The 15424-nt window shown below is 41.3% G+C and overlaps 1 protein-coding gene across 1 annotated transcript in view; it reads right to left on the minus strand.

The window, feature by feature from the left end:
* Nucleotides 1-15424, minus strand: part of PIK3AP1 (phosphoinositide-3-kinase adaptor protein 1) — a gene marked incomplete at both ends in the record, with an annotated part of 26647 nt that overhangs the window by 2700 nt on the left and 8523 nt on the right. The window contains 6 exons of the mRNA XM_010013269.1: nt 3368-3557; nt 5400-5596; nt 6222-6354; nt 7599-7741; nt 9297-9441; nt 10193-10341. Of these exons, the coding sequence (XP_010011571.1) occupies nt 3368-3557; nt 5400-5596; nt 6222-6354; nt 7599-7741; nt 9297-9441; nt 10193-10341 (957 nt within the window). The remainder of the gene's footprint in view (nt 1-3367; nt 3558-5399; nt 5597-6221; nt 6355-7598; nt 7742-9296; nt 9442-10192; nt 10342-15424) is intronic.

The raw sequence follows: 15424 nt of genomic DNA on the forward strand, positions 1-15424 counted from the left end.
GTATAACACACACCCCAAGCAGTTTAATCTTCACGCAGATCAAGCAGGTTTTCAGCACTTTCAAGAGTCCTTGCTCTCAGAGCCCGTGCTGCACACAACTCCAGCCTACTCAAAATACTCTGTTTTGCAAAAAGCAGCAGGAGGTGCTGGTGAAAGGAAAGCAGGAAAAGCAAAGCACTTTATCTGATGCTGTAGTTCCTACTACCAGATTGACATGATGGAGATAACTCTCCCTTTTTGCTATTCAGCTACTGTGTGACTCAGCTAAATGACATTTACCTGCAACCTGCATCAAAGTGCAGCATGTTCTAGAAAAATACGTTTGACTTTACAGGTATTTGAAAAATGTAATAGAAGGAAAGTGCTCTTCCAAAGCAGGAACAATTATATTAATGATAAGAAATTAAATAAGGCAATTCAATCTCATCACTAAAAAACAGCAAAAAAGGTAACAGCAGGGGCTAGTACATTCCCACTGATTTGGAGTACCTTATGACCTACACTGCACACGACATTAAGACCTACCTGGAAAAGAACACTCCCCTCCAGCAGAAAGGGAGGCAGTGTTCTGTAGCTGAACAAAATCTTTTCCTTTTTTTTAATTCCATCATTTATCTCAAAGGGACAACTAGCAACTCAACACAGGTATGTACATCTGCAGCTTAAGCAAAACTGGGCCCTTGCACAGCTTCTGTACTCTCTCTGTAAATATTTTCCAAAGACCAAATGCAGAGAGAAAAAAAAAACCCACATAAAACCACACTGAAAAATCAGAAGTGGAATGAAGAGTACAAGAACAGAGCACTGCAGCATTCAAGTATTTGCTACTGCTTTTAACTCATTACAATGTCTCCAGTCCTCTGTTGCCTTATTCTCAAACTAGATCCTGCCAGAAAAACTGACGTTGTGGTATCTAACCTTCCTTTGATCAGCCTCTGAAAAACTGTGGTGGAAGCACACCTTGATCACAACAAATGGGCATGTAGTCACAGTATGGCTACACTTAAAATAGCCCAGGTATTGTCCTGTACACCACAGCCATAACTACTCACATAAGATCTCACACTGAGAAAGTACGTCAGTGGAAGTTGATTATGATGTCCTAGGGAGTTTTTCCATCCTCATAAACCTTTAAGTCAGTACGAAAGCTTGAAGTCTTTATTTATGATGGCAGTTGTAAACCAGCCAGCACCCATTAATTTCAGTGAGGGTTTGCCTGTGTGCTGGTATTCTAAATAATGTTGAAAGACCTTCACTTCAAGAGAACCAATCTAAGTGTTGAGCATTGTGCTAATTTAAACTTACCTGTTACAATATAGGTAGGTTTTAAGCACTGATCAGACAAGCTGTAAATATTCTTCAAAGACTAACAGACTACATAAGAACAGAGACTTTTCAGTAAAAGTGTATTGCTCCTGAACACAAATCTCTGCTACATTCCACTCAGGAGAACTCCACAAGAAGCAGGAAACACACTCACATTCCTTGCTGAGGTATAAGCCATATACAGCATCTCACTGATGAGGAAAACATTTTGAAACACAGACTCATTCAGCTCTGCTTTTGAGTAAAGGAATCATAAGTACCTACTTTAGGGACAGCTGAAGAGTTTTTACCTTTCTAGCCCTACGAGACCTGCAAAGCCTGCAACACATTTGCACACCAGGAGAACTTTCTGGTGCTGATCCCAGAACCCTCTGTCATCCTGCTGATGTGGCTGTGCTTGCAGAAGCTTCCCCTAAAGGAAATATGCCTGCTGGACCTTTGCTACTGAGGAGGCTTAAGGAAAGCAGCCTGACTTAGGCTTCAAATGCATAACCTTTCTCACCTCATAGCAATCTTTCCTAGCTCTCCATCTCTGTGCCTGCCAGCCAAGCAGGCTGTTTTGCGTATTCACCCAAAACACTAGCCAACCTCCCCCCAAGATCTGTCAGTCAGAGTAAACAAGGGCAGGATAACATGTGTACTTGAATTGTTTAACTTAATGTGGCTTTTCAGAGTCCAAGTAAAATTGATAAATTACAAGGAGCTTAATTTGCATCCAGAAAAGAAAAGAATATCCCCTGCATAGTTTCTGAGAGGTCTGGACATTTCAGGATGGAAGAAGACAAATTTGGCTTAGTGGTTTAAAGCACGGTTTTTCCCTCTACAGACTTCATCGATCAACCCATTCAGGGATGCACTGGTTGCTTGCAGAGCTTCCAAACATCTAGAAATTCTCACCCTCGTTACTGTGAACAGCAGTAGCTTTGTTCCTTAGGAGTCCAAGCAGGCTTACTGCCTAAACTATCCGTGCAGAGGCCAAAACTTCAGAGAAGAGTTTCAGGTGGAGAACCGACAAAGTCTTCTGGACTCCATAATCAATGAAAATGTGGTTTATAGCATTATTTAATCTAAAAGAGGAGCAAACCAGCCCAGGACAGATATAACCTATAAGCAGAAGTGTTTCAGTAAGAAAGTTTTCTCCCTGAAGCAGCACACTTTAAACTGCAGATACACTAGAAGTTCTTATGCAGGTACTTAAACTATAATTAGCTAGATTCTCTGCCTGCCAAGGGAATCATAAAATAGATCAGTGGAATGAATCTAGACCAAATAGGCAGATAAGTAAGAACAGCAAATTTACAATTACTTAACATAGGTGCTTAACTTGATATTTTCAATCAGCCTCACTGAATATTAATGGAATGGTGAAAAAGTTAAACATCTGCATATTTATCAGAATTATCTCTATATTTTTAGCAATAAACCAACTGGATTAGAATAATGATTTTTCTCTTATAATCTTTTCCGTATACATTCCTGAATGTTCATTTTCTTTTCTTCTCAAGTTGTTGAGCTAGAAGCTCAGCTCTTGTTTTTTCAGTTTCCCAGTTGTCAGAAAAACGCATCTTACATAGTGTTCTTTTCCACCAGTGGCTGTAAATCAGTGTCCCTATCTCCCTGAATCTCAAGAGAGAGAAACAGGACATAGTAAAAATTTTGTCTCTTCCAAATGCTAATTCACTTGCTCAGCGTTCAGGGAGTCCTCAAAGCGCTGAGGAAACAGGTCTTGACCTTGTAGAGTGGCAATCGGAGAAAGGTTTAGAGCAATTTTATTAGCCAATCAGCATCAGAACTGGAGCATGGTTTCCTTGTGGTGAAAGCAGAAAAGCTATAACCAGCCCTTACTCTGAAATCCAGCTGAGGCACTGCTATGTATAGGAGAGACAGATCAGCTTAGGCCTCTTGAACAGGGGCTATGAGCAACATGATGCAGTTGAAGATGTCTCTGCTCATTGCAGGGGGGCTGAACTAGATGACAGGACTAGAGGTCCTGTCCAGTCCAAACCATCCTATGATTCTGTGATTCTATGAATATACATACAAAGATCTTCTGGGGCAGCAGGGACAAATCCAGCCATGGATTCATAAAGCTCTTCATCAGACCCAGGATTCAAGGAACACTTCATTAACAGATCAGTGGACAGGTGAGCCATGGACTCATAAACAGACTCATCCTCCTCGCCTTGCATCAGCTTTTCCTTAATGTGACTCTTCAGCATATCTGCAGTTTCCTGGAGAGGAAGAAGGACAAGGGAAAAAAAAAAATAAGAAATTATCAAGTCTCATTTAGATAAAGAATCTGGAAAATTAGAGCAAACAAAAGATATCGTACTCTCCCATCACTGATGGAAAAAATCTTCTAAAAGAAGCCCATTCCCAAAGACTATGGCTTCTTAAAGGAATTAAATCCCCACTACACCTTCTGGGCCCAGCCTTCAAGATCCATGTTGTAATAACCAGTAATGAAGGTAATAGAAGTTGGTGCTGACACACATCTGAATAGGCATTACAGCCTCTCACCCCCTCAATTTCATGTCCTACGTGATGCCTGCAAACTTCTAGAACATAAGCAAAGCTCATTCTAAAAATGCAAATGCTTGACAAAGGCTATTTTGAGGTAAGCGTGGCTGACTATAAGGGGGAAAGCCTGCCATATGCAGAGCACTTAACAAGAAAGTAAAATTACACCAAAATTTTAGCTCTGGTGTAGATTCATTTTCAGTTTCCTAGTATTACCAGCAGCTTGTAACACCCGGAGTGGGAGTACATAGACCTTTTTTGTGACAGTAACAGGAAACCTCACAGCAGGCAGTTGTTCATGTAATATAGGCAATTTTCAATTCACAGGACAGCAGAACCCTTGCTCACATATTTGCAGCATGGGGTGGGGGAAAAGAAGTGCAGATCTTCACCAAATGATGCAAGAGAGCAAAATGTAAATCTTCATCCCAGCCTCCTCCCCAGGTTCCAGCTATGTCACAACCACAGCTGTCTTAAACGGTTGCACTACTGTAAGAAATTCTTCCATCCACAACTGCAACCTCACGGGCCCTCAATCCACAGGGCATGTGTATCAAAACTGTCTACGCATGCTTTCTTCCACAGTCAAAATAGGTCAGGCAGGTAGCTCATAAGATGGCTTTAGGGAGGTGCAGAGGAACTTTTGCCAGGGAGAATATTAGGTAACTGGGTTTACTGGGACTTTCAGATATTCGTACTAGTCATGCTTCTAATCACTACCTTGCAGTGGACACAGTGGTGCAGATAATTCGTGTGCTCATGTAGTAAGCCGCACAGATAATTTGAGGGTCAGTAAGCAGGACCTACTCTTAACACAGCTCTTACTGTGCTGGTGGAAAGAAGGACATGAGAAGAGTACAGTACTGCAATAAGAGGTTGGAAGGACTTCCTAAGCATCTCTCATACCCCAGTGTAAAGATTTTAATCACACAATTTACAGTTTCTGCAGCCCTCCTGATATCAGAACAGGAAATGGCCTTTATTTAGCTCTTACATATAACCTTAAATTCATACTTATGTCAAGAAGCAAGCACCGAGTCTAAGAGCCACCCATGCCACCACTTAAATGCTACTGTAATTGGCTGGCAGAACCACACTAAGGCTGGCAGATCTATCACCCACCATTCAGACAACTCTTAGGGACAACTATACACATCTTTTCAGCTGAAAGCAAAGGAAAATATGTAAGTGGGATAAAGGGGCTGTAGTTTTCCCAAGATCAGAGGTTAGAAGAGTACACCAGGCACCAACAAAATCCCTGCAGAAACTTCGTTAGATGAATGGATGATATGGAAACCCAGCCATGGCAGTCTCTGCTTCCATCTTATTTGTTTCTGTGCAAAACCCCCAAGAACTTCCCCACCTCCAGAGACCCAACCCTCCAGCCTGGAAGCTTTCAGTGTGTCTGGATGTCTGTATTCTATACCCTACCACAACACACTGCTCCCTTTGTAACCCCTTCACTCCTGCTCCCACAACACCAAGCGCCAAGCTTGGTGTCACTGCTCACACCTGCTGTGGGACAATTCAGAAGGATGGCTGCTCCCTCTTACCACATATTCATCAATGAATTGGCGAAGGTCCTTAAAGCCATGCTTTTCTGCTATGGTGTTTGGATAGTGGCCATATTTGTTGGCTACACTGTAGGCCTGCAGTGCTCCAGGGCAAGTAAGCAGCAAGGCAGTGAGGTTCTTCAGCCCATATCTTGCTGAAAAGTGAAGCAGTGTTGGCAACTCCTCATCTCTCTGATCTGTGAGAACATGAGCCTGTTAGAATCTAAGTTTTTCTCTAGCAGCAGAGCCAGTAAGCTTAAGTCCTGTGACCTATAGTGGGGAATCTGCCACTGTAATAACATAATATATGTAGGATCTCAGTTTTGCAAAGACCTCTTAGATCATCATACCAGCAGGATCCAGCTGCTGTAAGGTAACCATGTCATGGTGCCACAACAATACAATTGCTGAGTGCCCACTGTGCACCTTCCAGCAGAATCATGGGGTTGGGGAAAAGGACTGGGCTGGGGAGAAATGCCATACGAGACCGGGCGAAGAACAAGGGAGAAAATACGGGAGACATTTTGGGGAGCATCATCTTTTGACTCTGGTTGTGTCTGAAGCTGTCCATAGTCACACCTGTTGCAGTGCAAGGAAGTGAGACTGATGCATGTAATAAAGAAAAGGTCACACGACCCAAATGGCAATCCCCCTTCTACAGGCATCATCAGAAATTTAGCTTCCTGGCTGAGATCCAAGATATTTGAAACAGCCTGTGCAGGTAGCACACACTTGCAGCATTAAGGCTGCATTAAGGCGCTCCAAGGAAAAACAACCAATACAGGTGAGGTTTAAAAATGAAACAAAAATCTTTCAGCTTACTTGTTGTCATATCTTCTTCTTCCAGCTGGTTGATTCCAAACAGGTGTAAGCCACTGGCAGGAATGTTCTTCTTGAGTGACTCAGTCAACAGTTTGTCCAGTGCTTCTATGCTGTATGGCACAATTTTAAAGGCCTACAGGTAAATGGAAAGTGATTGTGTTTGAGGGTGCCTAGAGATTCAGTTAAGGTGAGATTTAGAAGGTGTTTATTTAGCACATACCAGAAAACAGTAGGCATAAATACTAAAGGCAGCAGTGTTCAGGTCAAGCAAAGAACATGAGCGGCTTCCTGGTCCAGAAACTAAGAATCAGGAATCTGAGCAGATGAGAACCATACTCTCCAGAACAAGATAGAGTACAATGAGAAAGTCGCTCACGCAACGGGAAGCACAGAAAACTCTTATTTCCTAATTCCTTGACAGGTATACTCTTACCTCTGAAACTATTCCAGCAAAGTGTCACTCCTGCTCTAAGTATGAACTAGTTCATTCTGAACTGCTCTTTGTACACTTTGTGTTTGGCTTTTGAACTGGTTCTTAGCCAAAAACTGCATGCCTATTCCCCAAGTTGAGGCATAGCCCAGTGCCAACTGCTCCACAACTTGAACTGAAAAGAAAGGGAAAGACAGTCTCTCTTGCCCCAGGTATACTCACGACTAGCAATACTACTCTGTAGGTTTCCACTACATGGCTGACGATGCCAGCAGGTAGAGAAACAAAAACCAAAAAACAAACAAAAAAAAAAAAAAAAAACCCCCCCCCAAAACAAAACCCCAAAAAAAAAAAAAAAAAAAAAGGAAAGAAAACAAAGACAAACCACACAAAACAAAAACAACCAACCAAACCAACCCACATCTGGAGAACTTCCTGTTCAAGATTTACCCTTCTAATAGCGTTCAGGTACCTCAACTGCACAAAATGTGATATGAGAACTGAGAAGGGGCTTTAAAGAAGTGCTAAGAATAAACAAATCATTTTATATTACTTCATTCAGCTAGTATGAATCTTTGCTACCTATTCACATCCTCTCCAAGAGCCCTTAGGTACAAGTTTCCAAACAATTTATTCCTTTATGATACTTTCTTTTACATCAAGTTCTGTCATTCCAATCTTCTCAAGTCAAGGTCTGCATGTGGGGATTGACTGCATTTTTTTGTTAGTTGGCTAGCCTGAGTCACCTTAGCAGCTATTTGCTCCAGAGGCAGGAAAAGCACCAATGCTTTCTCTAAAAGGGGATGTTAAGGTTATGTGAAAATCCATAAGTAACCTTGCATTTATTCTCTTCAGAAGAACTATTTCATGGAAATACTTTTGCTCATTTCCACTTGCCTAGTCTCTGAGAAAGCTGGTTTCCAAAGCTGCTGTTTGCTAGTCATTACCTGGCACATGAACTGTACTGGGTTGGCTGCATTAGCCAACAGACTGCTGATTTCTTCCATGTCAGTATGATACGTGACACTTGTTTCTCCCACCATCAAGTCTCCTGAATATATCTGCAGAGGCACTGTCCCAGGGGTTAAATCTTTGAAAAGAAAGAGAAGGAATCAGTGTTAAGAACAAATGTGAATGAGTCTGCATCAAATACCCTGAGGATAGCAGGAGTTTGGAGATACTTGTAGCTGAATGCCAGAACAGTTTCTGTTGTATTGAATTTATGAATATGTGAAGTAAAGGTGATTATGTTGGTCTGAACACTAGGTAGTAAAGTACTTTGGAACTACCTTCTTCATAGCTATATCAATACATTTCACCTGTGACTTGCTAGGTCCTCTGCTAAGAGTAGTCTGAACTAATTATGTTAACAGTACACCACCTCAAACAAAACAGCCTCACATCTCTCCATCCCTGGCTTTCTCTGGAGCAGTCTCTAAACATACCATAAAATATGACAGCTGGTGAAGAAGAGGAGGAACCAGAAAAGACACTAGGGGTTTTGCAACCTGTCAGCCTCATTAATCTCTGAAGGAGAATAACTTAAAAAAATTCAAGCTTTGCAAATTTACCCATGCACAGGATATATCTCCCACCTGCAGCTTGGGAGCTTCTCAATGTTTTGTCTAATGTGCATTCACAAGTCTGAACTTCCTCTTTGAAACACAAGTATCTTGAATCTCACTGAAATTAATCTTTCCCTGGTGGCTATTAATGTCTTGAGAAATTATGAAATCATTACAGTCATACACAAAAGCAATTAAACATATATTTCTCTTAATGCTTGAAACTGCAGAGCATACATAGCTGTACACTCATTCAATGTCATGTTGTTAATTCAAAGGTCATGTTTATAATTCAAAGTGCGAGATTAGTTTCTGGGTCCATGTTTAAATTGTAAGTCTTGATTTAAGATAGATTAAGTTGAACATTTTTATGTAAGTGAAGTCACCTTCTTTAAATCAATCCACCTCACTGACTTTACAGGAGTTGCTATAATGACCATTAGTCTCTGTTCCCAGAGCTGGCATAATAACTCTTCAAGAGGACAGACCAAAGTAGATTAAATAAAATCATGCTGCAAAACTACTATCAATCTGTAGGACTCTGAAATCTTGCCCCTGAAGTTTAGTGAACCTAAAGTTTAGACAAGTTACAGTTTTGTAAATGTAAATATCTAGAGGGACAGAACATACCTATATTAAAATGCAAACCAGGATAAACAGTTTCAGCACTGATCACAGAGACATCACCACACATTAAGCACATGCTATTATACTCATGCAATTATTTACTGGCACTTACATTCTCTTGGCACCCTGCCAATGCTAATGTGGTGGTGATTATAACATGCAGTCAAGTTCAAAGTGCTTTACAAGCTGCAATCTGTTCTCAGAATTCCCAGTAAGGTGTTTTCACACTGCAACCCTGACACTGCTGAGGGGAAAACAGAGCCCCCAGCAAAAATCTATCTCAGTTTCTCATCACGGAAGTATCACAGAGAATGCAAATTCAAGATTTCCTGGCCTCAAGTTTTCTTGCATTGCAACCTTTACCCTTATCCCTCTGGCACTTTTCATGACAAGCAGATTGAGATAGAAAGGAAGCAATGGGTGTAGGGTGGGGGAAATCTCAGCCCAGCTTACTTGGAGCCTCCACAGAGATTGTGTACTCATTCTCCATCTCAGCCAGCACACGCACAGATGATGCATTCTCTGGAGAGAATTCAACTTCAGTTTTCACTTCACCATCTAGTTTACATTTCATGATAATATAAACTGTTGTCTGCACCTAAAAGAAAAGGCATTACAAAATGCAGGTTCCCAACGTAAGAACACTTACTTTGTTAAGCCCCTTTTCTAGGAATCTTCTTGTCATTGCAACCAACGTATAAATTATCAGCTGTCATCTTCATGGTCCTGAATGCTTTTCAGGAGCATCTTCCAGCCACGGACATTCACAGGTGGCTTCTGTTACAGCTTGCACCAGCATAGACAGACGCATTACACTGATAAAACTCCAGATTTATCAGCTAGATTCATAAACTGATTAAAGCTAGATTTATAGAACTATTTAGTTTCAACTCTATCAGTCTCTTCCCTCAAGCAGCACACCCCCACTCTAAACAGAAACGAAGGAAGAAACTTAGACTTTTTCCATCTGAGGAGATGCAATACTAAGATATGCTGGTTTTCAGACAGCAAGCTATGATCCAACCTCTTTGGCACTTATAGGACATGCACCAGACCTGTCATATTAGATTGCATCCAGGCTGTGGAATTAAGCAGCTATGTTAACGAGACTGTCAGTAAGTGACATTGCAGCCTACACAACACTGGGCACAGCATGTTTCCTAGTTATTTCTGGTCCTAGGGAACCGAGCTCATGAAACAGAGCCACTGAGGACAGGGGGCTGAGAGGAAAGGTGACAGAACAGGAATTAGGGACTAATTCCCAGGCCTGTAAAGCTTTCCTCTACAGAGCAGCGTGAGTTGTACCAGCTTATGGTAAGAACATAGCCCAAAGAGTGGACATACAGTACCCCACACCGTATGCGATCAGGCTGCACCACCAGATGATCCCCAGTACTCTTGGATAATCCGTGTTCGTCATTCATGGTAAATCTGTGGGAGTAAATTAGGTTCTTCTCCTCTTCTGTTTCTGTATCAGTCACAGAGTCACAGCCTGAGTCTAAAATAAAGCATACAAGGTCTTGTCATTACATCATTCCCCTTTGCTGAAAATGCATATCATATACATGCATCCTGATAAACAGCCAGTGAGATGGTGGGGTGGAACTTGCTTTTCTTCTCAATGTAACGCTCAGGAAAGGGGATCTAGTTGAAGAAAGGGAAACTACAGAGCTGCCTCTTTTATTTTCTCCCCCTTAAAAGGATTGCTGGGGAACAAAGACATAAAAGTGCTGTTGTAGCACTGAACACACTTACAAAACAAATAACAATGCTACTCTGCTGAGATGGATAGCCCCTTCTCATGTCAGATAAGAGAATTAGGATGTGGATGTCTAACATAAGAATGATCAGCAACTGGACCCATCTGAATCTAGCTGTGCTCTGAGCGTGTTGTAGGATGGGGAGCAGCCTTTAGTTTTCCTCTTCTAAAGTAAATGAAGAAAACCAATTTTTCTCGCTTTTCAGTAATAACTTTAGTTTTCTGGATCCTGCTTGTGTTGCTCATCCCAACTCCCAAGTTCATTACTGTGACAAAATACAACATGAAGCAATAGCCTTAAGGGATCCTGTCCCTTGAGCAAGAACTATAAGCTCCTGTATCTATACAAGAGTGAAACTGAAATGTACCAGAGCATCTCCACTGAAGAATAACAATACCCAAACAGACCCAAAAGTAGAAGTAAACACATGTAACCCTACCATCTGTGTGTACAGAACAATGTTCTCATTCCTATTTCCCGCTACCAGCATGGATATTGATGGAAGAGCAAAAAAACTAAATTGGTATGACTGGCTGCAAAGAAAAGAACTAGTAAGAATTAAAATAGATTACAGGATGTCTACCCCTGCCAGGAAATACTTTTCCCAACTAGAGACAGGAAACACCAGATGATTTTGTATCTACTTAGTAGAGAGTGCTTTTTTATCTAGTTTCTACCTCTTGATTCACGAGTCATGCCTTTTTTTCACCTGTCTCCCAAAACATGGGGTGAAAGTCACTGATTCCTCCTTGTCAGAAGACTAGCATGAATTCTTAAAACTCAATCTGCCATGGCCAAAATTTTCCAAACCTTGGAAAACTGTGGAGTAGTCAAGGATTTAAGACAACATTTTGAAAGTTATTTGTTATTTACTACTTACTGTAAAACGTATCTGTAAAGAGCAGTATAAACTATTTACTAGATAAAATCTCAGACTTGGACTGGCAGAGTTCTTCAATTGGTAAGAAATGTGCTATTTAAAATGCTCAGTCCCGATGAGAAAGACCTGAGAGACCAACTGCACTGTTTAACCTGTGGCATCCATACAGTGAAGCTGCCAACAGCTCAGGTTTTACTTAGAATCCCCAAATCTCTGCGTACGCCAAGTTTCCACAAAACAAGAAAGTCAAAGTTATTAAAACAGGCTTCTATAGGAGCTCATGCTAGTTTCAAACAGTGAAGTTAGAAGTAAGTCAGGAATTTAAATCATTATTATCATCATCACCACCACTATCACCAAAAACTTAGGATATTTGAAATTTGGTCATACACTTTTTTAAAATATATTTTAAATACATTTAAATGGGATTTTATGAATTATATGATTGCAATTCTGCTTTCAGGAGACAAGTTTTAAGCCACACAATTTTAGCAAATCATTCAGCTGAAATTTAGAATTTGTGGTACACATTCTCCTAACTTTATGTACGTGAATCATTCCACATGGCAAGTAAGCCTACTCACATGAGTATAAGTACATTGCTGCTTTAATATTTGCTGTAGAAAGAGTAGAGCCAAAAATCTGCAGCTCTAAAGTTCAAGGTATCACCACCAACACTGACATTTCTTAAACAAACCTAGAACAGTACATGTAATTTAGCAAATAAATTTTAATACTGCACCAACACAAATCTGCAGATTTGACTAAGAGACTACTTTGACACAAGGCTGTGCACTGAAGGTGGTCTTTTGGATTTTCAGACAGGGGTAGCACTACAGAAAATGAACTGAAGCTTTAAATTCCTTAACTCAGTATTTTTAATTGATACTGTCCAAAGTCATAAGCTGCAAGAGCCAGACCCCACTTTTGGGAACCCTTCTTTTAGGGAAAGGTGGACTATTCCCACCTGGGAGTGTCAGGCTGCCCAGGAGAAAATAAAGCACTGGTCCCACATCCTTCCCTTACATGATGTCTATCACACCAGGCATTTGGCATATGCAGAGCAAGACTGCTCTGGGGAGGAGAAGAGGCAACTCTTACTAGAATAGTGACTCTGTAATATCTGTTGGTTATTTCCAATATGACTAAATCAGAAAGACAAAGCTCACCACAGACAAGACAGAGCAAATGATGACCAAATTACAGCAAAACATTAAAGTTCCTGCAACATATGCCCAAACTGACACTTGCCAGCATGCTGATACTAAGGGCATCATACCCGCCCCAATATGGCACCATAAGTGTGCTAACTTGTATCTTATTTGCCTAACATACAGTCCATTTCAGAGGAAAATGAAACCTAAAGCTGTAGATCTCAGCTACAATATCTACAGTAAGCAAGAATAAGAGGGTTGTAAGAAGAGAATAAGCCCCCTGGTCTCTCTGCTTTGCTGATGTTGTTTGATACTAGAGAAAAAAAAAAAAAAAAAAGCAGATTAAGAATACTCTGAGCTTTTAAGAAGTTCTGGGATTGCCTGATCCTGTCTCACACTTCTACATTCTTGTAACAGAATTGACTGCCCCCAGGTCATATGTAAGCACAAATCTGTTAAGTAATATGGGAAGAAGCAAGCAATGTTAATCAGTAATTGGATTAACAGCTGACAGAACAGGCACTCGCAGTTTCGGGTATTATTCATCTGGTTTTTTCTTTCAGAAAATTCTGAAGTTGCAACTTCCCACATAAGCAGTGAAGTGAAGCTATGGTCATCTTGCAAGTTCCAGTCACGTGCTACTGACTTGTGCATGTGCAAGCACTGCAAGAGGAAGCCATCCCATCACATTTAGTAACATCCGTGCTCTAAAGGAACGTGTATCTGGATCAGGCTTCTCACTCACAAAGATACTTGAGTAATGACAACCCATTTGCATATACAGATTCAGCAATTATCTTATTAATTGCAATGATACCCAGGCTAGAAAGGTCATTACAGAGGACATCAACAGACTCCTTAGAAAGTTAAATGTGTACCTGAATTGAGCTTCTCCATGAGCAGTTGCTGTAGGTCAACAGCTCATGGTTATATACAGCTCTGCCTTGCCTGGAAGGCCTGTCTGATCCCCTTTAAATGAAGGCTACCTCTGGCCACGTTTGACAGCCTGTGAAATACTTGTGAGCATAGCAGCAAGGGAAGGAAATGCGGTCCAAGAAACCCAACCACATTTCCCCTTGAAGAACATGCCCCCAGTCCAGGAAGCATCAGTAGCTGAACTACACAGAGCAGCCCACACCAGCCTGGTTTTGCTGGTTCTCCTAGGCTCCCCAAACAGCTGCCCTGCAGAAACTCATGGCTGGAAAACTCCCAGGGAAGACACAGGCAGGGCCACATGCTTCATGAGCCATTTAGCAGCTTTAGGAACTAATATGAAACAGTCAGTTATTTTGATCTGTTTCTGTACGGTGCACACAGCTCACTGTCATCCATTTCCTCCTGGCTAAGCTGGCAGGCTATCAGCATGGAGACGACAGCTGTGGTTTCTCAGAAGTCAGCCTTTACACCACAGGACACATGAATACTTGGAATAAGCCAGCAGCTGGTCCAGACCATTCTGTCATCCAAATACTGATGCAAATGGCACAACTGGGCAACAGCTTGTCCATACAGGTTCTGCATCTGCAGACTAGCCCCTTGCTGGCATCTGTGAACACCTCCCACCCCATCCACAGACCGGCTCACCAGCCAAGGCAACTAGCTTTCACCAGGCCTCAGACTTTCACCTCAGTACACCCAGAGCAATAGGGAAGGCCCTCAAAGAGAGCTCTTTCTATCACTGAAGTTTGCAACTGACGAACCTTCTTTTCCAAGTGTGGACAAGGACATTAAGTCTCCCAGAGCAACTCCAGCTGCATTTGCAAGAAGCAGGCAATGTTTCGATAAAGTAGTCAGGGAAAGCAAGGAAAGGGCCCCTGCTTTACCGGAGTGATACACACTTAGCAGTGAAACATTTTGTGATAACCCTCTCAAATCTGGGTTATATTGTAGCAACATTTTCCCTTTCAATAGAGCAGAGAGCAGAACACAGAAAAGCAACTGGTGAGAAGGAAAAATACACAGGAAAGTGTAAGACTGCAAAACTGTCCATACAGAACTAATAAAGTGTGGAATATCTCCCTCTTCTCTCCATACCCCTTACACTCCCACCAGCTCATCTACAAGCATAACACCTAAAAACGGATTTTCAGTTCTATAAAGAAAGTGGTCATGTTTCATTTCTTCTGCAAAGTTGGAAGTTACAATAAATGAGTTCTCATATTTCCTCAAGGATATGAGCTGTATTTTACTATGCCAAGTTTTGCTTGAGTCAGCGTGTACACACGCTCTTGGGCATCTCTTACGGAAGCTGTATCCTTACGAAGGACACAACTGGGCTACTAAGAGACCTGTTGACAGTACCAGTGTTTCAATAAATTGTGAGAAGCCAGAAGGTAAGTATTTACTTAATTAATATATATCCTTAACACTAAAAACCCCATACATTACTCCACAGTTTTGCTCTATAAAGCCATCCCATCCAAACTTCAAAGAACAGATTTTCTTTGTTGTATTTTAGAACTACAGACACACAACTGAAAGGAGAAAAATGTTTTTACAGCAGAGTGCAAGAGGCTTTCACGATCTTCATGAAGATTTAGCCCAAGTGAATGAATGTATTCACTTTCTTTGGTTCAGGGTTTCCAAATGCTGCTTCCAAGTTATTTTCTAATTTCATCTTTGAAATGAAAAGGGTTTGGAGAAAGCTGAGTTACCAAAAGTTGCCCAGGGCAACTCCATGTCACTCCTGTAAATACTTTATTTATTGAGAAAGTGGCCAATAAATATCATACTTGGGTTGCAGGAACAGGAAACTCAACACGTAGTTCTGAGAACAGTGAGGTTAGG

This window comes from Nestor notabilis, unplaced genomic scaffold (assembly GCF_000696875.1).
Source record: "Nestor notabilis isolate BGI_N333 unplaced genomic scaffold, ASM69687v1 scaffold28910, whole genome shotgun sequence".
NCBI lineage: Eukaryota > Metazoa > Chordata > Aves > Psittaciformes > Psittacidae > Nestor > Nestor notabilis.